The sequence below is a fragment of the Mya arenaria genome, chromosome 3, assembly GCF_026914265.1.
Source record: "Mya arenaria isolate MELC-2E11 chromosome 3, ASM2691426v1".
Lineage (NCBI taxonomy): Eukaryota > Metazoa > Mollusca > Bivalvia > Myida > Myidae > Mya > Mya arenaria.
This window is the reverse complement of record NC_069124.1, coordinates 50,882,773-50,907,627: the sequence shown is the minus strand read 5'-3', so window position 1 is coordinate 50,907,627 and position 24,855 is coordinate 50,882,773. Positions and strand designations below refer to the sequence as shown.

Here is a 24,855-nt window from a genome sequence, read left to right as displayed (position 1 = left end):
ATGGCTGGTTATTGATAGTAAAGTAATATTCCCATAAACATTCTGACCAAATTTGATAAAGATAATACAAATGCTTTTTCTTAAATTATTGATCGGACAACACACTGCTGTATGCTGCAGGTAAAACTAGAATACATTCCTTACTATGAACAGCACATAGAAACAATTCCAGGAGGTTAATATTTGATTAAAAGTCAGAACAAGGTCAATTCTTATACCGGTATGTTTAATCAATAAGATCATATAAATATATAAGAATGTTTTTGACATTTTATTAAAATATAAGTCAGAAAGGGATGATAATTATTTACAGACAGTGATAGTAGATAGTAACAGCACAGACGTATAAACAGTTTATAGGTCCATGGTAATAGTTTATACTCTAAAATACAAAATAGCTTTGTTATGGTAATACATGAAGTACATAATTAATTGTTACATGAATTTAAAAAATAACTTGTATTCAATGTGTATGACATATTCATATTTAAACTGATCATATGCATTTATTATTTGGATGTTTTCTTGCTTTTTTTTCTTATATATTATTTAAGTAAATTGTCAGTTTTTTATATGTTCAACATACCGCAGTAGAAAAAAACAATATTTTTTTACTAAGTTGAAAATATTCATTTAGATGCTTTATGATTATGGCCCCTGGTTCTATGCATTACTTAAGGAAACATGCTTGTCCTTAACTTAAGAAACAACACAGTCACATTGCAAATGTTATTTTAAAGCTGAGATCATGTTGTACCACTGATACAGCTTCGAGCTATCAGACATAGCACAAAAATGTCTGAATACTCTGCACCCTTAATTATAGCAGTTGTGATATGTCAAGCATAAACATATCACTGGCACATCCAAATATCTTAGATTTTAGTTTCAGCACAATCTGAAATTCACATCTAAGTTTTAATGATGCGATATGTATACACCTATCATAGGTGGTCTTTTGCTGTGCCTGCAGACATGCTTTGCCCAACAGGTTGGCAGTTTGTTTACAAAAGACAACTAGAAATAGTTTAAGTTGACAAACATGCATCCTTTTACAGATATGAATATTTTACAGATGTTATCTGAACATATGGTCAATCTTAAGCACTAGCAATTAATTTGCAATAAACACATTTTCAAGATTAATCAATTGTACATGCAAATATTTTGTTGGTATCACATTAATGAAGAAGACATGATCCCTTGACTAGAAGGATTGTAATGATGAGGTCAGACTAAGTTTCCTGAAATGATGCAGACAAGATAGTTTTGCGGTCCTTTAACATGGAAGCTATTTTCTTGCGGTACTTTTCTCGTATACGTCCAAAGTCCATAATGTCCTTGGGATTCTCTGATATCCAGAATGAGTCAAATTCATGGAACACGCAGCCTGAAAAATAAGAAGAGAGAAAATAAAATGATTTTAATGTACTTGATTCAAAGAACATTTTATGTAAATTGACATCAAAATACCTTTGGGCTTTGAACTGACTTGATATATGGAAATTATTTTCATCATAAAAGTCAGAGCCAAATTAAAACAAGCTTTCTGGTGGTTTATAGGGATTTATCAGTGAAATAAGAAATATATTACACTATTTCAAACAGTGAAATAACATTTCAATATTTAATAACATTTCAATATTTTTCACTTTTTTAAAATTTTAGCCGACACTGGATTCCAAATTAAACATCCGCACACACATGGCTGGGACACACGAATCCCAAATGCAGTTATGTTCCTATACATTTTGGCATGCTTTTCTGACAAACTACAAGAAATTGTCATTAAAATACTTTTTAGGCATATAATGAAAAGAAAAATGTATTTTTCAGTGTAAGATTGCAATATATTTCACCTCCTGGACACTAAAAGTAAATAATTCACTCATGGCAATACCACTTATGAAATATAGCTTTTGGTGCTCACTCTGTGAAATATATTACAATCTTACACTGAAACAAACAATTATCCTCTATATCATTAATCAGTTTCAATATTTTCATCATGATACACAAGGTGTCATATTAAAGCGAAAAGCGCTAAACATCACCAAACTTAATTTTAAGGAAAAAGTCAACAAACATATTTCAATACATACAGTAAACTTCATGAAAGTCATCCAGGGATGGACGGGTGGTGAATTTATTGTAGAAGTGGGTCCTGAGACGTCCCGTCTTCATCAGGTGGTACACAAGCTCCGTCATGTTTATACCCACAATAGCATACGAGTACCTGGGATAATATATACAAAAAATACCTCCGAAATTGTGGATATCAGTTATTTAGTAATGATCATATTTTCTTACAATTGAATTGTTTGTGCCTCAGCAAGAAAATTGAGGTTACATTGTACATAACCAAAATACCCAGGGAAGTATATATTATACAGGTTATTTTTATAGTCAAAAAAACACATTAACTAATGAACTCCTTAATTATCTCATCAAGAAAGTAGGACTGTATATTACATCAGTTCATAAATAGAACAAGCGAGATTTCAATATTGTTATTATACACTGTATTTTGAAAAATGTTTTACCTTTTTTACAAACTTTCAAATATCAAAATTAAGGAACCTTTGTTACAGAGTAAAGACTAGGAATTACCCAGTTTTCGGATGGTGTGACCTAGACAGCATTGCCTTTGCTTCATTTCCGTATTTGGTGCAAAAGTACCTGAAAAGTAACAATTTATAGCTTGATATCGTCAATTGTAAACATTCCCTGCTGAGTGTAATTACACATGTATGTGTTAATACCTTGCATTATTTACTACATCTTTTTTTTACAAATACATTAAAAAATAAATAAGATAATCTTCATATTATGTAGAGAATAACCTGCATATTACTTTCATAACCTAATTCAAGCTTAGCATTGAATTGAAGGGTAATATAAATTAATAGCTAAATTTTCATCCAATTTTTTTAAATGGGTCCCGGGAGTGACATTCTATTTTTTATTTGTCTTATATGACTGTTTCACCATTGAATTATGTTCATGCTCTTTTTTTATTGCATAAGGTACCATACATGTGTGGACCATATACATGTCATTGTGTTTCTAGATGAACCACTAACACTCATAAAAAATCTCCTTTTTTATATGTGACTATTATACATCGACACTGTTGGTATGAATAAATGCCATTCCCAGACAGTACCGGACCGATACACACATACAGAAACTAGTTCAACATTTTTATTTCAGTAAAAATTGTAAGGGCTGTGGAAAAAAAGAGGGGGTGGTCAGGAATGAAAATTTAGCAATTACTTTAAAGCCGCCTAAACCATACATGCCATATCCCCCGGCGGGGGGAAAAATCCTGGAATTTCGATCCATCCCCCGGTCTCCCGGCGGGAGATAAAAATCCCCCGGAATTTAAAAAAAAAAAAAAAAAAAAAATTTTTTAAATTTTACATCAGACAATAATGACAAAGTGAAACCACAGTATGTGAGTGAAACTCTCCAAAAGGAAACTTTTACAACAAGTGATCAATTAATTTGTAGTAATTATCAAAGGCAAAGAAATATTACTCTTTTGGAAGGAAGAAATTAATAATATTTATTCTATTCTCTTATTGTCTGAAAGTCATCAAAGCTGATAGAATTAAGCACAATTTTTTTAAAGACTTTGGAGGAAGGTAAATTTCATTTAATTGTCTCGAAAACATATTAATCCAATGACATATTTTGTTCTGCAAGTGCATTACAGTATGACATGACAGTGTATCATAAAAATATGATAAATCATGACATAAAATAATTCTGTATAATGAAAAAGTTAAGAGGTTTTCAAAGCAAACTATATGTGAAAACATTTTTTCATACTTGTGTCTAAAAATACTTTAAAATTTCGCCAACTTAGACCTGCTAAAAAAATCCCCCTGAATACAATCAAAATCCCCCTGAATTTTCAGCCTTTTGAACAAATCCCCCTGAATGGTCTCCAGAAAATATGGCATGTATGGCCTAAACATTCATGGAGGTATTGCACATGAAGCATTTTTATTGGTACAAACTTATATCAAAACTTAAAAACATTGAACATTATCTTACAATAGTTGTTCCAGTCCTAACAAGCCCATGCCACGGAAGTCTGTCATCGGGTCGTTGCCTTGGAAACCGATCTGGGTCCACTGGGAGCTTATCCTCGATGTTAAAGCTTCTCCTTGTCCAAGAATTCCCCATAACTGTTGAAATAAAAGGTTTTTGTAACAAGACAAGTTTTTCAATGTTCTGAAAGGCCTTTCTAAAACAAGATATACAACAACTGAAAATCATTTTAACATAAGGCGCAAGTCACATATTGTGTTGCCTATGAAATTACTTAAAACTACATTCAATATCTATTTTACACAACATGCGAACACAAAGACAAATTGGATATAGTTGATGTTTTTCTTGCACTAAATTAACTATGATACATATATCTAAAGTTTGGTTTTAAAATTTAGGAAATTCAAAAAATACATTGTACCAGGTACTAGTACCTTCATGAGTTTTTTCTCATGGTCTGAGTTTTCACTGGAAAATTTTATCTGACGGAGATTTTCAACAGCATACATCAAGCAGACATATCCATTTATCTGTATCAAACTCTGCCTGAAGATAGGTTCAAACCTGGAAACAGGCAAAAGAAGAATAAAACTATGTGTAATAACTTAGGCCAGAAATATGTTTCTAATTCACCTGTACTTGTGCATTTTTCGCTACTCCCAAATTTAAGAAAAATTATTGTCTCACATTTTACAATACTCATGTTTCATTAAGAGGCCATTAGGGGAAACTTGGTTGTTTTATTGGCTTACTAATAAAATTGTTTTTGATTCTCTTGATCTGCATTTGAAAACATCCCAACAACACATAATCTACTGAAAAATCTCAAATTAATCCCAATTTTAACTCAGCGTACAGTTATAACAAAATACTCAATGCAATGTCTTACTGGGAATGGACCTCTGGGAACACCTTTTTCTCCTTCATAACAAGCACAACAGCAGCTTCAATGTTGGTGTCCTCTTCTTTAACAAGTCGCTGTAGTTGACGGCTGCTGGAGCGCTTCAGGCTGTACTCTTCATACAAAGAAATAACAGAAAACAGGTAAAGATGACTGATTATTACAAAATAAATAATACATGTTCAAGTCATTGTATTGAAAAGTTAGCATCATTTTATTTTTGTTTTATTCATACATTAATCTCAAGTTCACTTCATGACAGTAAATGCCTAATGTGTAAGACAGCAAATTAGACTTAACCCCGTAACACAAACAAAGAAACAAGGAACTTTTAAACTGAACAATATTATCTGAACTGTAATATGTCATTAAACGTTTTTACAAGCACATGTTTAAGATTAAGTGCCTTCCACAGTGCAAAAGTGAGTGGGGATGGCTAAAAATTATGTTTCAAAAGTTATGTTTTATTTAGTTTTGAGGAAAAATCTTTTTAGGGAGTTAAACATACATCCTATAGTATTTAGTAATAGTTTAGTTTACTATTTAGTATAAAGACATTTCTGGGAAAATGCAAATGCTCTGATTCAAAATCTGATTTAATCTTTCGTCATAAAATTTGCTCAACTCCTAATAACAGCTCACATGTCTTGCAATGGATACATGAATAATGCTTGCTTAATATTGAGACTCAAAACTCAATTATTTTTTTTTAGTCCTTCAAACGACTTTTGAACTGTGCATTCTAATCACCAATGCATTTTGTCCTCTGAGCTCCTTGTGTGTACTGATAAGTGATCCGCAGTAACTCGCATTTTCCCGTGACACGTCGTATCAGCCATTTAATCATTGGTCTCAGATACAAGTACAGCCCGGCTAACAGGTTTGCCCATAGCTCCACCAGCATTGGTACTGTATGATGTTGGATTTCTTCTGCGCAGAGGATATCTGTAAATTTTGAAAACAAAATTGAAACTCAATTTAAATAGATCAATTGACATTTCAGGTATACCTGATAATACTATATATATATGTAATGCACCAGTCAATTGTAACCAAGCCCCCCCCCCCCCCCCCCCCCAGGTCCAGGGGTATACCGGGGATAGCCGGGGAAATAGGCCATGTTTTTACCTTCCAGGTGGCCACGCAGTGCCGGGTGAATGCGGTGGTTTTGTCTTCGCGCCAAAAATACCCGGAAATGGGCCTACCTAGGGTCCCTGGGGTTCAGGGGCATTTGGCGGGGATTTTACCAGCAGTTCGTCCCCGCAGGACGTGGGCGTCCCCGCAGGACGTGGGCGTCCCCGCAGGACGTGGACGTGGGGGGCCGTGGTTACAATTGGCTGGTGCATAACATAGCTGTACAGTAATTGTTATATGGAAAACAAAATTTGATTATATGGTACGTGTATATGTATACGAGTATGTCATGATCAAATAAACAAGTCAAAATATCTATAAACATAATCTTAATATATTTTGGTATAATTTTTTTACGGAAAACTGTTGAAATATTTTAAATAATAACTATTGATGTGATTACAGAGAAACCAAAACTACAATTTTGCTGTTATGACAACTGGTTAAAAATTCAGTCTCACTTCAGCCATACTTGTCGAGTTTTGATTGGTTACGCTTCCTTGGAAACCTACCATTATTCTTATAAACATTGAAATGATGCTCTAAGTAAACGATCTAATTAACCGCAAACATATATTTTTTGTTGTCCCGTAATACACAATCATATCTAGAGCTTGACAATTTGAAGTTTTTGTTTGTTTACACTTTGAAACGAAAGTAGGTCAATCGCTCGTGCAATATTTTCAACCAATCAAATTGTTGCTAATTAAATTGATCAATGTACTTCGAAAATTTAGACAATCCGAGCACACATTTCACGCCAAGAAGTAAATTGTTCACGTGAGGGTTGTGATTACTCTAACGACTTACGTCGAACATATTTCAAATGAAGCCCCCCTCCCACCTTAATAATATAACCTGCACCCATCATTAAGGGGTGATATTGTTTTAAATTGCGTGGTAGGAAAATCCTCATGCACTTTATTCAAATAAAGCAAAGTTAGATCTATGGACTTTTGCGGCGTTAAGTTGACTTCAAATGCCCTGTTCGAATCGCGGTTTAATATATGCTTTCAGGTGAATTATAGAGATTTATCAGTGAAATATAATTGCCAGGTCACTGTTTCTTAGAGTGGAAACATAAATTTGATACTTTTCACTGCCCAGTTTGAAATTTAAGCCCGGTCTCGGTTTCAAATCAAACGTCAGCATGCACAGGCACTCAAGGGCTGGAACACAATTTCAAGGACGTCATTCCCTTAATGACGTTAGGTTCGCATACAAATTGGTGCGTTTTAATCAAACAAAATAAATAATTGATTGACTTCATTTCAATTTCAGGCACGCCACTCGTGAAATATATATTTGATTGCTCACTCTGTAAAGTTTGCTATGATTTACGATCTTACACTGAAACAATCAATAATTCTCTATTTAGTATATATGCTTTCTGGTGGAATATTGAGTTTTATCATTGAAATAAAATTGATATTTCACTGATTCAAACAGTGAAGCTATCAAATTGATATTTTTCACTATTTTAAAACTTAAGCCCGATCTTAGTTCCAAATCAAAAATCAGATCGCACATGGCTGGGACACAGTTTCAACGAGGTGACGTTATTTTCAAATTAGCGTTTAAATTATCTCAAAATATCGGAAACAAGGAAAGAAAAACATACGGAAATAAGCGAGGAATTTCACTGACAAATAAGGAATCTGATAATTATTGAAGTTAATAAAATAGTCAAACATTTAATTTGTTGTTATCCGTGGCGACAAAAAATCGCTTAGCCTAATGCCAACAAAAGTATCGCCATCAGGGAAATGACGTTACTGAAGTTGTTGAACCTGTTGTCTCACATTTTATTATCTTCATGTTTAAGCGGCTTAAAGTGGAAATTTGTTGGGTTTTTTTTAAGAAAAAAAAGATCGTTTTATATGTTTTCTGGTGATTTATAGAAATTTATTAGTGAAAACATTATATGTCGTTGTTTGAAACAGTGAAACGACATTCTGATATTTTTTCAATGTTTTATAGTTTTAACCCGCTCTCAATTCCAAATCAAACGTCAGCGTACATACGGCTGGGACGCAATTTCAACAACGTCGAAATGACGTTATGTGCGCATACAATTTGGCGCTTTTCTGAACAATAACAATTAAATGTCATTTTATATCTCTTTTAGGCATATCAGTAATTAAAAGAAAAATGTTGGGCTCAGTATTTAACCTCGTGAACACCAAAATACCTATAACAGTAATCTTTGTTTCTTGCGCACGAGTTATGACAAACACATTTTTACTTCGAAAATCATATTTAAAAAAAACGCGAATGTTATTCAAACAACTACTTTTCAATGTAAATAAAAATACCGGCTTGTGATTATGTCTTTTATGTCGTCAGGCCCGTACAGGATTAATAATTTCTGGAAAACAGCGCCCATTTCCACAGGCAATGTGGCACAGGTTGTCTTGTGGCGTTTTTGCCCGCTTACAATCATACTCGCGTAGATACTCGGGGCATTGTTTGGTACAAAATGTTGAAAAGCAGTATTCGTTATTTTGTTTCAAGATTTTTAATAAATGACTGTTTGGTTTAGCTGCCACAAACTTGACCACCCATTGCGGTTTACAAAGTCTCGATATCTCCCCTCCTCTTTGCTAGATATTAATTAAGTTTCCCCAGTTTTGACAAAACGTTGCCCATACAGTGAACCGAAGTTCATATTTCCCCTGTACATACTTAAGCAGCGTTGCACTTACGGAAATAAGCGAACAATTACGGTTGGTTACGGATGTAGTAAGACCTTTAACCAGACCGTAGTTTCGAATTTATAAATTAATAATATGAATAAAAACACTCAAAGATAAGCCCATTTTAACACATTTGCTGCAAATGAAAATAATTTACATACTTAAAATTTGCCTAGTGTAGTTTTTGTATGGCAAAAAAGTTTTGTTTTGTTTGTAAATAGAAAGGAATACAGCATGGCGCGGATAAAAAGTAAAGAAATGTCAAAATATTTTACCCTTTTATTTGTTCTTTTTCAAACATTATGTCATGTTTGTCAATCTATGGAAACAGTTGAAAGTCATAACCAAGGTGAGAAAATAATTTAAGTTTATTTATAGATACCGTTTAACCACAATCACTGTTTTCGTGGGATGCTTGTTTTGACGTAAAAAATATAACAATTTTACCAAAAAACAAACTAATAAGGACATGAGTTGAGTTCGTTCCCTGTTGCGCCTGATAATCATTTAGTTTTTATCAATACGTGATTTGTATGTATGCTCTATTTTAAAGACATTGAATATTTTATAGAATTGTTTACATTTAGATTGATTTTTTTTATTTCATCATCACTGCTGTGACCACTGACAGCAGGTGTGTAAAATTGGGTCGCTTGAATGTTCGAAAAAATATATGATTTATTACTGTTTGCAAATAAACTAAACAAAACATGCTCGTCAATCTGTTAAACAATTACTTATCCCCATGCAATTTCACCATGAAAACAGTCAATACAGTTGTATGCCTCAACAGCTGCATCGGGCATGTCAATTTTAGCTCTTCAATGCATTTTAGTTTTATTACAGGCCTTGTATGTTGCACTTGATTTTACTTTGGGTAAATGTGAAAGATACAACTATTCATAACGTCTAAACCTTAAAAATGCTGAGTTCATTTGCAAACAGTAGTATTGAATGGAGCATATACTAAAAGCAATCATGCCTTTCCTTGATGATATGCATGGGGAAACACAGAGAGGTTCTGATTCACTTTGTGTTTCCAAGTCATTAGGTGTAAAGAGCTAAGATGCTTGTGAATCAGAATAACAGTAAATTGAGTCTGAAGGCCTTCAACCCTGGTTCAAATATGATTTGTAATGAAAATTGGAATCAGGGTACAATTGCACAGTAAAAATAATGAAAGTACCAATTTGACATGATGCAAGAAGCGAAAAAACAAGATGGTGCTTTATATTTTCTACCGCAAAGATTAATACAATGACTTCCAGATTTTACCACAGTACAAACAGTTCAATTTATCTGTTCTTTAGTATCGTTTTTGGAAGCAGCACCAACATCATGCAATTTTTTTATCCTTTGAGATAAATCAAAAAAGGCTCAGGATATTCAAATGACTTGTTAAAGATGTTGCCTGAGACGATACGCACATGCTGAGCAAGGCCCATAACTCTGCTCTGAATATTTTTAATGTATACCCCTTGTTTAACGGAAGCAAAACCAAACGAGTGCTGGTGTTTGCTTAATTTGCTTGATTTATTCTTAAATTCATGTAAAAGCCCTTTCCTGCATATCTAATTGTAAAAAACCCCGACATTTTCTTAAAATTAAAAAAATATGTATAGAAATAAAATATACAATATTATGCTAGTAAAGTTTATTGACTTTTATCTGCATGATTTAATTTATACATGTTCTTTATTTTTTCAGCCTTTATACAGACAGACAAACACTTAACATATATTGTTGGAGATGTTAGTTCAGGAATTCCCATAGAAGTAAGTATATTTTATTGTTCTGAAAGTTGTAAGTCTGTGAAAATGATAATGAAAATATTTTGTAGTTTGTTTCGTTTGCCTTGAATTATGCAGGGTTCGAATTTAGACTCGCATACTCGCAAAATGCGAGCGACATTTGGAAATAGCGAGTGACTTTTATTCAAGCTCGCAAAATTCTGTGAGTGGCTTTTTCTAGACCACAAAATGTTAAAAGGAAAGTAGAATAAACATGAACTTAATTCCGCTATGTAGTCGAGTGTAAACAGCCTATAAGTGGAATGTTTACACTACCGGTAAAAAGAAGACAGTACGGAGTCACGCTCTAGTAGGTTTTCAAAAATAGAACAAATACGGAAAAGGCCGAGTTTTATCTCGAATCTTTCCGGGATGCTCCGAGGCGTGCATAATACAAAGTAAATACGAATGACGTAATCACCTAGCTCAATCATTGGCTAAATTTAGCGCTTTTGCGCACTATATGTAAACCCCATCATCCTGTCAAAATGAATATACTTCGTTGATCGATATATTTCATGGTCCAAAGTATCCACACTACATTTACTGTTGCTTTTTTATTTTAAATTTATTATTTTATTGTTTTTAATACTTGCATAGACTTAATGAAATCTGTAGCGTGCTTGTCGAATGGGTATTAAATTACCCGATGGCGAGGGTATATATACATAATGAACAATGTCAAATTATTGGACAGCTTTGTTATCAAAAAGCTGCAAGCATCAGACGAGTCTTTCCATACCCCCCAAATAGAATAAGCCATCAACAAGTTCTAGTAGTCGAGTCACTCAAGATTGATACTTTTTAATATTCATAATATGTCTTAGGTGTTAATTTCTACTTTAATTAGACATTATTATAAGGGAATAAAGCAAATAATAAAATTGCAAGTTGATTTGTCATTTTGCGAGTTGCCTCAAAATGCACTCGCAAAATTTTGCAAGTGCTCCTCAAAGTTAAATTCGAACCCTGTTATGGTGACCAATCTGGTGGGGCCATGTCTGCAGTGACTGTAACTATGACGTTTGAGTTTGTTTCTTCACAATGAGAAAAAAATGAGCTTTCCTCAAAAATTGTAAGCCAAATAAAACTTCCTTAAAACGTATCCTTTCCATCCATTCACAAATAAGGAAAAAAGTTTGTTCAGTCTTTTCTTTATTTATATTTAATTTGTTTGACTTGTGTTTTTATCAAAGATTACAATTTAAATGCTCTATATGCAGTATGTGTATACCACATGATAAATTACATCATATATGCTATGTAGGAAGGCAATAATTTGCTTAAAATAAAGATTTGAATCAAAGATAACTTTTCGCTCACTACACCATTTTAAATGAAACAAAGGCCAGTCTATGCCGCTTAAAGAGTCCCACCTTTGTTTTATAACCAGAGTTTGATAAGGGGATTAGTTTCATCTAACACCTCGACAAACCTGTTTCCAAAACAATGTTTTGACAGTGCTCCGTCAGACGGCCGTATCGTGAAAAGGTTTGTCGAAGTGTTATAAGAAACTAAACTATCAATAAAAATTTGGTAAAAGACCGAAGGCGTGGCTCCTTAAGCGGCATAGACTGCGCTATGTTTCATTCAAAATGGTAAAGAAAATGAAAAGTTATCATTGTTTTAAGTCTTCAATCGAAGCAAAATATTGCCTTCCGACGTAGCATTTATGACGTAATTTATCACGTGGTATACACACACTGTATATGTAGGGGTTCTAAAGTTCAGGACTAAGCCTGTAGTCAGGATTGAGACTTCAGTTGTTAAAGCTGCGTGCACTCTCACAGATTGAACATTTCGACAACTTTTTTTATTTTTTGTCTTAGAACGAGCCAATTTTTGCGAAAATACATGAAAACCATTTATATTCGACAATGCTGACAAAAAATTAGATTGCAGATTTTTAAATTTAAGTTCAAAAATTGATGTTTTATGCATTTTTCTTAAACGGTTAGTAACGTTTTAAGCCATAATACATTAATTTCCGAACAGAAATATGAAAATCTGCAATTTGATCTTTGTTTGTCAGCAATTTTTTATCGTTGGTTTGCAGATATTTACGCAAAAATTTGCTCTTTCCAAGACAAAAAAAATATGTAAAAGTGGTATATCTGTGAGAGTCCAGCTTTAAGATTGTTTTTTGCTTGGACATTAGTATCAACATCAAGTATGTCATTATTGCATATAATTGACTTATGAAACAGTTGTCTAAACGGGTCTAAGCCGCTTTACCTTACTTTGGGCATGAATCCCTCATACTCGAATAGACCCCTGGCTATTTTTCAGTATTGACTGATCAGCTGTTGAAACTGCTGTTTATGTTTTGAATTTCTGGATTTTAATTATTGGTCTGATGTAATCAGATATGCCTTATTTCTGTTGCAACACAAATAATGAAATATAATGAGACAGTATACTAGACGTATGCCAATTGTTTGAAAAATCATTTGCCATGTTTAGTCATGATCTTGTCTCGATGGTCTGCAAAGATTATTTACATCCAATATCTTTTGCTGTTAATGAAGTTTTAAAATAATGCAGTTTTAAAGTTTTTTACAAATGATACAAACTGTAATAAAATGGAAGTGTATTGTATATCTTTTAGTCCTTGTAAATGAATTGTTAGACTCTTAGCTTATATGTAATCTTCTTAAAGTAATTTGATAAATGTTCGGCATTCCATTTTACTTAAGATAACATCTTCTATTAAAGATTGTTGTAACATGTCTTCTTTTCAATCATTACTATTACCGACACATCTTTAAATGGTGTTATACGTGTTGGTAATGAATAGGGTTATAAGTACTGCATTTCGATCTGAGGGGTTGTATTCGACTCGAGTTGAATATTGCAGATTTGGAAGTCAATTTTTATCCCCCGCCTATGAAATAGGGAGAGGGATATTGAAATGGCGTTGTCCGTCCGTCCGTCCTTCCGTCCGTCCGTCTTTCCTTCCGCCCGTCCTTCCTTCCGTCCGTCCGTCCGTCACCTGCGTTTTCTCAGTACTTAGCCGGTATAATTTCATGAAACTTAAAATAAATATGAACCACTATACTGGAATGATGCCCGTCCAAAAAAAAAATCGATTGGTCAATTGTCCTTGGAGTTATTGCCCTTGATTTTTTGAAAAATGCACATTCACAGCCATTTCTCAGTCACTAGCTGGCAGAATTTCACGAAACTTAAAATAAATATGAATTACTATACTGGGATGATGCCTGTTCATTTTTTTTTTTGATTGGTCAATTGTACTTGGAGTTTTTGCCCTTGATTTTTTGAAAAACTCATTTACAGCCATTTCTCAGTAACTAGTTGGTAGAAATTTATTCTTGAAATAAATATGAACCAACATACTGTGATGATGCCTGTTTATTTATATTTTGGATTGTGTAATTTCTATATGAGTTATTTGCCCTTGATTTATTAAAAGATCCATGTTTGCAGCCTTTTCTATGCAACTAGCTGGTAGAATTTCATGACACTTGGAATAAATAAGAACCAACATACTGTGATGATGCCTGTCTATTTTTTTTTTGGATTGGTCAATTTTCCTTAGAGTTATTGCCCTTGATTTATTAAAAAATCATTGTTTGCAGCCGTTTCTCAGTAAAACCAATGTGCTTATCTTATTCTTTCTGAGATTTTTTTTAACCTTCAAGCACAAACAAGCCATCAAGCACAAACAAGCCATCGTTGGCGGGGGATATCTTTTCACTGAAAATGCTTGTTATTTTATTCATTTCTGGTTAAGATCACTTAGAACGCAAGCTTTATACAGTAACAAATTACATTTTAATGATGCTTTTTTGTGTGCTGACGTCATTTTAATATCATGTAATCTAAGTTGCTATGAAGTGACATCAGCAGAGTTGAGTATACAGCTGTATTGCTTAAGAATAATACGGTAGATGGAATAGACAAGTGTATTTTGCGCTATGTATAGCCTGCAGATGTATGATGCTTTAAAATATATAATAAATAAAAGTATCAGCTCTCTTTATATTCAAACACATGGTCCACTTAAATGTTTTACAAACTTTGAGAAGAACAGAATTTATAAAACGGTTGGTTTACATTATCCTTACATATTAAGCAAATAATTTGTTATTTCTAATGATCAAGCTATACCTTGTGTTGTAAAGTAAAGGATATACAAAATTTATTTCAAATTTTGAATGTTTCTATTCAGTAATAGCCCTGAGGCCGAGGACTATTACATTTGTAGCTTATAACATAAGATTTAAATTGTAAGTTAAGATCATTGGCCTTGGTGTTTTTAATAGTTTAATTTCCTGCTGATGTGTTTCAGTACTAAGTAAATGAACAGAAAGGAAATCCTTTGGTTGTTAAAATCAATTGTTCATATTGATGTTACTTGTAAGCTTACCGGAGCCTGGAGTTTGGATATGAACGATTATATTGACACTCAAAATGTACTAGTAGCGACATGGCTAAAATCAATTAAATTTCATTATTATGATATTTGCATTTAAACTGTTGACGGGAGAATATCTTATTAACCAATAGGAGTATGCCAGGTTTTGGATTAATTGCGTGTTTTTTTTAAGTGTTGTTTTTTGTGTGCTTCTAAATACATGCTTTGTTCAAAATGCATACACATGGATATACCAGTATTTGTTTTGATTTTGGCTATAAGTATCAGGCTTTTTTCTAGTCATTCCACCTTTAGATATTTTGACCCATTCCCGATGGCAATTTTTTAAAAATAATGCAGATTTCCAATTGTTGCAGGTCACACCGCTGGATTTTTTTCCCCAAAATTAAGGATTTTATCAATATATATTCCCAAATAAAGGCCAAAATAAATGTTCTAAAAATGCCTTGAAAAATATGAAGGTTTGCAGTCAAAGTTCAAAACATCAATTGAATGCCTGATTGTTTGATAGTTTCCAAGGGTGTTCAGTTTTTTTTTTCAATTTGCATTTCATCCTCACAGCTTTGGTAGAAAAGCATTTAGCGATTAGTTCCGCCTCTGATCTGCTCAATGCTGTATTGTTGCTGTTTCAAAAATTACTAATGTATGGGAAGGGAATATGGGATTAAGTTCAATATGTGGATGTGGTTTAAGTTTAATGACACAAAGAAACTTTGTTACTTTATGTTGCAATGACTCACTAAAGCCCTGGGTCGCATACATTTTCGTTCAAATTGAAGCAAAAGGTCACCATAAGCTTTTTAAAAATGAATTCAAACTCCCCGTCATTGTAATCACTATTTCGTCATAGGTCAGTTGTAATTGGTCCTTCAGATTTCAATTAAAGCAAAAGATTTTATTTCAATTAAAGGAAATGGTCAGTGTAACCCCTTAAAGAATCTTACGTGACCCATTTTACATTTATATCCTAACAGGTCATGGGGCCCATTCGAAAGCAGTTATATATATAATTTGTTTTTCCATTGAACTCCGTTACATGTATGAAGTAAAGCAGTTATATATATAATTTGTTTTTCCATTGAACTCCGTTACATGTATGAAGTACACAAAATATGATTCATCAAATGTATTGAAGTTGTGAGAATGTGTATGACATCGCATGTAACACCTGAATGACAACTCCAAGATATGTTTCTAGGCTTGAATGTTGTTCATTGTATGGTATTACTGTACCAGAAGTTAAATGTTGAATGAAGATCAATTTATCCATGCAAGCTTTGTTTTCTGCAGCAATTTTTTAACTTGACACTGTACATGTGTGCCTTGGAAACAAAACACAGCCTTTAATTATAGTTATATTAACTTCAGTCAGTGAAAACCCCAACATGAAAGTGAAAAATTCATTTCAATTGTTCAAGTGATTGTGTAAGGATAACAATGAACATATTCTTCCTGGTCGTGTTTCTCGTGCGTGTCAGCAGTTTCATGGCGTACTGGGGCCATCTTCTTGTGCTGTTTGAGCGCCTGAGACTTGTATCAGGAGTGTGTCGATCCTACTGCTGCAACGAATCTGGGGGCTTGGCTGTGAGTGATCTCTCCTTTGGCTGTTTTCTTTTGTTTAATTTCCAAGGTTGAGGCATCAAATATGTTTTGTTTTGCAGGGATATTTTGAAGTTGGAGGTACCCTTAGGCTTGAACTCTTATGCTAAGAACATTTATGTTTTTCATGTTGCTTGACTACTTACAATATAATTTGTTAATTTCATATAATAGATATACATAAACAGATGTCACAAGCTGTCATATAATACACAAGTTTATTCATTGACTTTAAGAAATTGGTTATTAAGCTAGAGTTTGGTGAGCATCTGGACTGGATTCTTGAGTTGAATAGATTTGTGTATATAAAATGAGATTGTCCGATTCTTTTTATCACATGCTTTTTTTCCAGTAAAAAATATGAAAAAGGCCTACCTACCTTTTTCACCTGCCCTGATGATGAGCCTTACCATTTACTCAGGCAATGCAATGAGCTACATGCACTGCAGAAATGTATAAGGATCCTGAAAATGTTCAAGCAAAAATTATATTCCTGATTGTAGAGGTGATAGAGAGTGTAAAAATCACAACATAAATGCAATATTTTTTTAGGAAATTTGCTTTCTTTTAAATGTACATGTCACACCCAATTTGATGATGTCATAATTTCTAATGCGTACATGACAGCATACTGAGAACGAGTAACATTTTAGGATTTTTATGCTCCTGGAAGGAAAGCATGCAGTTCCATGTTATGATTTTTTCAACTTGTATATAAAAATGCAGCTTAATGCTACAGCCATTTACCTTCTACTGGCCCATTGTATTACAATTTCTGCCTTTTCATAGAAAATGGGCCTTTGGGGAGCATTCATCGCTTCCAGCAATATTCTGGGTTTCTTTGTGAAATCAAGAAGAAATATCACAGTTTCCTCTTATTATATAAAATTGAATTGAAAATCTACCACTTTATTCAAATAAATGTAAGAACAATAAGTTGAGAGATGAAAAAATGTCTAAAATATTGTTTACAAAATGCAAACTGATATTATTATATTCCACATGTGTTATACAGAAAAATATGTGATGGTTACATTAAACTGGATATGTGATAAAATTATTTACTATGTATATGCTGGTTTCACAACATGAATGAACACTTGAGTAACTAAAAAATTATATTGACTTATGTATCATATGTTTGGCAAACCATGAAATATTTCAACATTTTCTCTCTTCGTTTCAGGTAAAACCAGGTCCTATTTATAATGATCCGTAAGTATAGTTTTTAACAGGTCCTATATGTAAAAATCCGTAAGAATGGAATGGAACCAGGTCCTATTTATATGTTGTTAGCATAGTAATTAAATAGCATAAGGTCTTTTTTATAATGATCTGATGGAATTGTATTGACCATGTCCTAGTTATAATGATCTGTTCATATAGTATTGACCTTATTTTTCTCAAAAAACTACTGCATATAAAAAAGAGAAGCAGAATATATATTTAATAGGCATGAATTTCTGCATTAAAATCATTTCACATACACAAGAATGATATCATTGTCTTGGACAGAGAATGCCTCTAAAACTATACCAATATTTTCTGTGTTTGGCTCCTGGATCTTATGATCAACATTTTTAAATGTTTGATTAGTTTGATGACCTGATCATACTATTTTATTTGTTTTGATTGACAGATTTTATTTGGCTTTATTATTGATGCTTGATCCGTTTTCGTAACATTCCCACGCTGCGAACAATTAAGAGTTTCTTACTTAAGCTATGTAAAATGCGTGTGTTACATGTGTGTGCAATGTTTGATAAATTTTCACCAGCTTTTGAAGAAAAAAATTGTGAGCCGGGTTAGGATATCATCTGTAATCTGGTTTTGGCTTATCAAGGTGGCTTACAATCATGTTCTGCTCTATTTAATTCTGGTTGTAAGTAATGTAAGCAATAGCTACTTAATCTAAAGCTATTACATTTATAATAAACAAACAGTACGTAAATTTACAGTTCAAGCTGTGGTTTATGCATTAAGAGACTTAACAAAATAATCTGGCAGCTAATTTTTTTTTTGGATATTTTTATTGTGCAGATGTAATCATGCACAGTTCTGCTATTAGTGCTGTATTGTTTGTTATTATTTCAATTATTTATTTATTGATAATCAATATAGATTTTTGCACATCGTAAGTTTTATTGAAGGGTTGCATTTCGAAGGTTCTGCAATATTTAGATATTTTTTGCCATGCATCGGTCATTTGGATAAACAAGTCTGATTTTATACACTGAAGTGTTTGGTAGAAAAAAATCATAAGCCCTGCTATATAAAATCTGGAATTTGAGCAAGCCCGGAAATCATTTTACCAGTGCAAGGCTTTAATTGCGGGCTTGTGGTAATATTTACTACTGATATCTACATGAATTGTACAACAACAGCTGCATGTTGCGCACTTAGATGTAGATCAGATATATTGAATAAACTGCAATACTTAAATGGTCACCAAGGAATTCTGTTTTTGGCAAGTTATCAACATGTTACTCCATCATCTATCCATTGAATATCAAGGTTTAAGGTCTTCCATTTTCATTGTCTGCATTTATGATTGACGGGAAGTCTATAAGCTCTGTTCCCAATCATAACACACTAAAGAAATTGGGCATGAACACAATGTAAGTCAATTTAGTTCATCTCCTTTCTGTTGAAGGTCATGGAAATAATTCAGATTTGTGCCGATCATTGAGTGTTTGTAATGATGGCCCCTCGGCCATATTGATTAAAATGATCTCAGTTGTTAAACGAGTTCGCATTAGCCTAGAATCAGAGCTGTCACTGCAGTAAATATTGCTCTTCTATTGATTGGTTCACATTTTTACAAACCCCTGGTTGTGATTTGATTCATTTTGTTTGCCTGCTCCTGGTTCTGCCATGCTGTTTTAGTAGCGAGAATTCTAAGTCTTGCATGGCCGTAATTGTTGTCATATGGGCAACATTTACAATCTGTGATTTGTTTTCTTAGAACTTACTCTGACTGGCATGGTTTAATATGGTTTAAAATCATACCGTTTATAAAACAAGTCGTGACATCGTCTTATCTTGTTTTATGGTAAAGATTACAATTTAGCTAGTTAATCTTGGTTTAAACTAACCAGTATTTATTTTACAATGATTGTGTAACAAGTTATAAAAATATAATATTAATCCCTCTCGTTTGCACACTGTTATGCAAGAGTCCATCTATTTTGTGTTGGAAACCGGAGTAACTCCAAGGAAACCCACTTGTCTGGCTTGGTGATCACAAATCAAACAAACACATGCCTAGGCTGGGATTCAAACCAGGGATAATTGTTTAGTGTTCTTTCCTGCTTGCTTGAATGACCGTTTCTTGTACATATTTTTTCAGATAATGATACTGTAAAAAATTAGTCACCAAAATGATGCACACAACTCATTTATAAAAAATTTGAGATATATGAATTAAAATTGCAAAAAAAGGAAAAATCATTTTGTCTTCTGAAGTATTTCCATGAATTGAAAATAATGCAAGAATCCCAGGATAATTATGGACACGCCTGGTGTTCTGATGTAATTATGAAGGCTACACCATAGCCGTATAATAAAACACCGTATGAGAGACAATTTCCTTTTAGTTTTGCATGAGAATGTCTGCCACTGGCAGCAACAGGATGTTAACTGCTCTCCTAGTTGCAAACATATTTCACACACATGTCGGCTTACACGGCCAACACGGCAACTATCTCCTGAGACAGCATACATCTTGAAATTCATGCCTCCATATTTGAACGTTAAAGTCTGAACTTTGAGGATGGTTTTAACTGAATACTGATATAATTGAACAGTATTACAGAAGTTAACAACATTGGAATATAAAAATTGGGTATTGCTTTTCCCTGTCCCATAAATTATGCATGTATTCAGTTTCATCTTGTTGAATCGGATATGTCATATGGCTGATTGATTAGCATCGAATGAAATAATTCTGTACAATTATTTGTATAATTTATATGTAAAATGAAGTGGGCAGGTGCAAATCCAGGATTTCAAGTCAGAGGGGAAGTTACTTAGGGGCGTAATCTTTTGACTTGCCCCCGGACCCTCAAAACCAAAAGTTTTTCCTGTACGTTTGTAGTTCTTTTTGTACACTACTACTGTTATATTACTTTTTTCAAAGCAGAGCCAAGAAAGTATGTATGTAAGCCAGCTGAAATCTAAACCCAGGACTAGATACTAGTCTTGTAATATAATGTTACACCATGATAAGTTGTTGAAATGCATATACTATGTTCTCTTTTCTTTCTTTCAGTGATGAGCTTTTAATACCAAGTGCGATAAATTTTGACCCTGCTATGTTAGATTTTCACGACCAGTAAGTATCAGACAAACTTGTTTTTGGTTCTTGTACTGTTGCCATGGTAAAAAATCAGGCATTTACATGCAGTGGAATTTTATTTATTTTTATGTAACCGATTTAATTATTTCGTTGGTATTAACATATACAAGGTTCATGGTGTTAACATTCTGTTAAGGTATGTTAAACAAAAGTAATGGTTTAATTAGAGTTAGATATTATTAATTGATCACATTTTTTGTTGTGTAAACGACCTAAGAGGATTTTTATAAATCCTATGCTGTTTATTTCCCTGGTATTGAAATATACCTATAAGTACAATGAAAACATGAAAGTGGTTCTAAAGAGGATCAAATTTGAAGTTGTGTTACTATATTTTGTCAAACATTTCAGTTCAAGACATGATTTAGGTCCTTTTTGGTGTTTGCATTTTTTGTTTTGGCCAATGATAATCAAGGATTTTTCACTTTTTCTGTTCATTAATTTTACGTAGATCGATTCTGACGATTGCATGAAAAAAAAGAGTTTCATAGGGTATATTTCAGTCAGTCTGTTTTTCCACAAAGGCATACTTGTTGAACTTGTGTCAGTAGTAAAAGGTACCATATAGTTTTACTTGGTATTTGAAGTTTTGTGTGGTCCAATATGGCAATCAAGAATTTTTCAAATTTTCTGACCATTAATTTTATGTAGTTCGAAGTACGCCCTCTCTATTATATTTTGTAGATTGACGAAACTAAACTCTAACATATACTTGGTATTTACCGTACCACATTCCCCTTCTTTCCAACAAAACAGCAGTTAAATCTTCACTGACTGTCTGGAAATCTTGCCTCATGACTTAAACTGTGGAATTGTTGACAGAACGGTTTAGCCTGCTCACAGACTTAATTGATGCATTGACAGAAAAGGCATGAACAGGATCATCTCAAGTGTCACTATTCATTTTATCTGCATTTGTGTTGCAGAAGACATACACTACTGTACTTGTCCTAATATACGCACCTGCAACTCCCTGCGCTTATTATGAATCCAAATTTTTGTTGTTTTAAATATTAGTATTGTGTAACCTGACACAATACAATAGGGTTGTTGTTTTAGTTAGACAAGGCAGGTTATTCAGAGCACCTTGGCCATTTTCCATCAAAAACAAACTCAGAGAAATATGGATAGTTTACAATGTCAGAATGTTTTACATTTAACTACGCTGCAAGTAGACCATGCAGTTCAATCTAGCATTAAAGCCTACGAACTTTACTCATCTTTAGGAAATCCAATCTTTATTATTTATGCAATCATACACTTCACTGGGAATCAATTTTAACTAAGGAATACAAATTTCATGTTAAAATTCACTTCAATTTATTCATATTATTATTCAAGGTTGTTCTCATTGGAAAATGGCCGACATATTCTGATTGAGCAGCAGGTATTGTAAATATGAAAAGGTAGCCGATATGATGTTTACAGGGAAAGAGTTAGCATTTACTCATGTTTTCAGTTCAGACAAAATACCCACAAAGTAATCCCCAACCCACTCGAGGCCCCCTCTTCCTAGAATGTCTATCATTAAATGCATGTATAAATAGGATATATATGGTAATTGTGATATGAACTTGCATAGATGCAAAATACAATTTCTAGATTTGCTTGTATATGACATTAATATTATTCTGTCCCTGCCTGCAGTTTCATATACAAATTCAGTACAAATAGAAATCTCCATTCTTAATGCCCAAGTATTTCTAGCTGACAAAGTTCAGATAATTACTGGGCTGCATGTATTGATTAGGATTCTTATAAATATTGTAACAGTTTGAATATTGTGAAAATTTGCTATACAACTTTACCAATTAATTATTTAAAGATTCACTCCCATTGTTGAATGAGGTTGAACACTTATTTATCATCCTGCCATTGTGCAAATGAAATTATAATGTAAGTTCATTGACTTTTTCTCAGAATAGTTTGTATAGTTAGAGAATAGGCCAGGAACTTATAAGAAAATAAATGAATATTATTGACATTTAATTTGACACCTCCACCTTAGAAGATATATTTAAGTGTTTAGGCCAAAAAAAAATAATATATATATATATATATGTGTATTTGAGTTTAGGACAATGATTTTAAAAATGATAGGTAGTGTAAGCACTAACTTTTTGTTTGTTTGTTGTTTTGAGGTTAATGTTTTTATGTCTAGTCAAAACAGCAAAGTTAGTCACGAATTCATGCTAACCATGACATCATTTCATGGTCAACAACAACTAAAAAGCCCTTCAGCTGCCTGCTCAATTACATCCCTCTAATAGCGGGACCTCAGGAGTATTTATTGGACCCAGGATGCCCAGCAAAATGAAACACTGTCACTTCAGTAATGTTGTTACTGATGGTGTTTTTGTCACTTATTTGTTAGATTGACCTTAGTTTGATAATAAGGCAAATAATTCATAAATCTGTGTTATTTTTCAGGCCTGTTGGTATGCCGCGGATGGAACAAGTTACCGTTCACAACACAGATGGAAAAAATAATTTACATTTACTCTCGATATCCGGGAGTACAGCTCATTTTCACTGTTCATTTTTTCAAGATAAAGTAAGTAGAATTCTTTTTATATTCATGTTATGTACGAGGACTTAAGTTGTCTAGGTTACCTAAAGTTGTCCATTTATTTATGTCTCGTTTTCCTCCAGGTGAATGTTTTAAGTTTTATGGACTGCTATTGTTTAAAATTTAAGTCTGTCTTCTTAGTGATTCCATCACAATGGCAATTCCTTTCAAAATAAGTAAATGGCTTGCTCATAAGTTTCAAGAGCTACTGGTTTCTAGAACTGGACCAAAACTTAACATGAACATGGACTACAAGTATGCCATATTCACACTGCGCTTGTGTGAAGCCTTCAACTTCTGGTTCAGGTTGGCTAAAATAAGAGCATTCAAATAGTCTGTATATTGCACACGTTTTTGAAATACAATACCAGCATCAACAGCCGTAATGGAATTCATGCTTTATAACATTTTTATTCTTATGCTGCGTGAAATAGCATGAATGATAAGATCGATTGAATGTCAGCTTTGTCGTAGGTGACGATGTATTGTCGACACCGGTGCCAACAGTAGGAGCTTGAAGAATTGGACCACAACAAACATACATGATTATGTTCTTTTGTGTCAAATATTGTAAAAAAAACACATAGATTCTTTCTGACCATGAATGAGTGGTGTGTTACAATTCTTAAAATGATAACATGTTTATTGATCACCAACCTTACCACCTAAGGAGCTGTGCATGACCATTTTAATAGCTATAAATCCAAATGTCATCAGATTGACCCCCTGGCGTAAATGTGACATTCTGTTACTAATTTAGAATTATTAGATTTATATCCAATATATTAGCACTGAAATGAACTGGAGAGATGCCTTAATAAAATAAAAGCAAGGCATGCACTGAATTATGATTTCATTCCTATAAATGTAATGGAAAGTGACTACTTTAGGTCCTTGTACATGAGATGGAATTTCTTATCTTAGTTCTTAACAAAAACTTAATCTGTACGTGCATCTAGTTAGTACAATACGAGATAAACATATATCCTTAAAGATGCACTCTCACAGATTGACCAGTTTGACAATTTCTTAATTTTTTGTCTCAGTTTCAGCTGATTTTTGGCATCAATGTTTTGAAATCACTCATTATTAGGACATTATAAGACAAATTTCAATTGTTAGGAAAACTGCCAAAATTTCCATTTTTCTCACATCGTTACTAATGCGAACTGATCTTTTATCACCAGTTTTCAGACATTTACGCAAATTTGGGCTCATTCCAAGAAGAAGAAAAAAGTTGTCAAAATGGTCAATCTGTGAGAGTGCAGCTTTCACATGGGGAAACCTGATATTATAAACTTGTATGGTCTTGGATCTAGGCTTAGTATCAAACTGGCTTTTTCTTGAA

General features: G+C 33.3%; 2 protein-coding genes across 9 annotated transcripts in view; one reads left to right on the top strand and one right to left on the bottom strand.

Moving 5' to 3' along the window:
- Positions 1 to 256: 256 nt before the first annotated feature.
- Positions 257 to 6,763, bottom strand: LOC128226732 (ELMO domain-containing protein 2-like). 4 transcript variants are annotated; one of them, XM_052936736.1, is made up of 8 exons: positions 6,610 to 6,763; positions 5,714 to 5,908; positions 4,952 to 5,078; positions 4,497 to 4,626; positions 4,063 to 4,196; positions 2,611 to 2,679; positions 2,103 to 2,236; positions 257 to 1,390 (listed from the first exon to the last, which is right to left on the bottom strand). In XM_052936736.1, exons 2-8 carry the CDS (start codon positions 5,865 to 5,867, stop codon positions 1,236 to 1,238), a joined length of 903 nt encoding a protein of 300 aa, XP_052792696.1. In that variant the 5' UTR covers positions 5,868 to 5,908; positions 6,610 to 6,763; the 3' UTR covers positions 257 to 1,235. The 4 variants fall into 4 exon arrangements, with proteins under 4 accessions (XP_052792696.1, XP_052792699.1, XP_052792697.1 ...); XM_052936739.1 differs by lacking the exon at positions 6,610 to 6,763 and adding an exon at positions 6,559 to 6,579; XM_052936737.1 differs by lacking the exon at positions 6,610 to 6,763 and adding an exon at positions 6,455 to 6,527.
- A 2,082-nt stretch (positions 6,764 to 8,845) lies between these two features.
- Positions 8,846 to 24,855, top strand: part of LOC128226974 (transmembrane protein 131-like) — a 51,294-nt gene continuing 35,284 nt past the window's right edge. For 2 of the 5 annotated variants that reach the window (XM_052937112.1, XM_052937107.1), the window contains exons 1-5: positions 8,846 to 9,142; positions 10,501 to 10,568; positions 17,768 to 17,796; positions 20,852 to 20,914; positions 23,369 to 23,492. In XM_052937112.1, coding sequence (XP_052793072.1) covers positions 9,028 to 9,142; positions 10,501 to 10,568; positions 17,768 to 17,796; positions 20,852 to 20,914; positions 23,369 to 23,492 — 399 coding nt within the window. In that variant the 5' untranslated portion in view covers positions 8,846 to 9,027. Of the gene's footprint in view, positions 9,143 to 10,500; positions 10,569 to 14,890; positions 15,125 to 16,272; positions 16,567 to 17,767; positions 17,797 to 20,851; positions 20,915 to 23,368; positions 23,493 to 24,855 lie in introns of those variants that run through there. The other 3 variants (XM_052937111.1, XM_052937110.1, XM_052937108.1) reach the window with 3 other exon arrangements.

What these genes read in the sequence shown, in the direction of transcription:
- LOC128226732 (XM_052936736.1), bottom strand. Translation starts at nt 5,867, where the DNA reads ATGCTGGTGGAGCTATGGGCAAACCTGTTAGCCGGGCTGTACTTGTAT. An exon ending in TCAGAGGACAAAATGCATTG is followed by an intron (nt 5,079 to 5,713) that starts GTGATTAGAATG and finishes CTTTGTATGAAG; the next exon opens with AGTACAGCCTGAAGCGCTCC. An exon ending in ATGAGAAAAAACTCATGAAG is followed by an intron (nt 4,197 to 4,496) that starts GTACTAGTACCT and finishes TTATTTCAACAG; the next exon opens with TTATGGGGAATTCTTGGACA.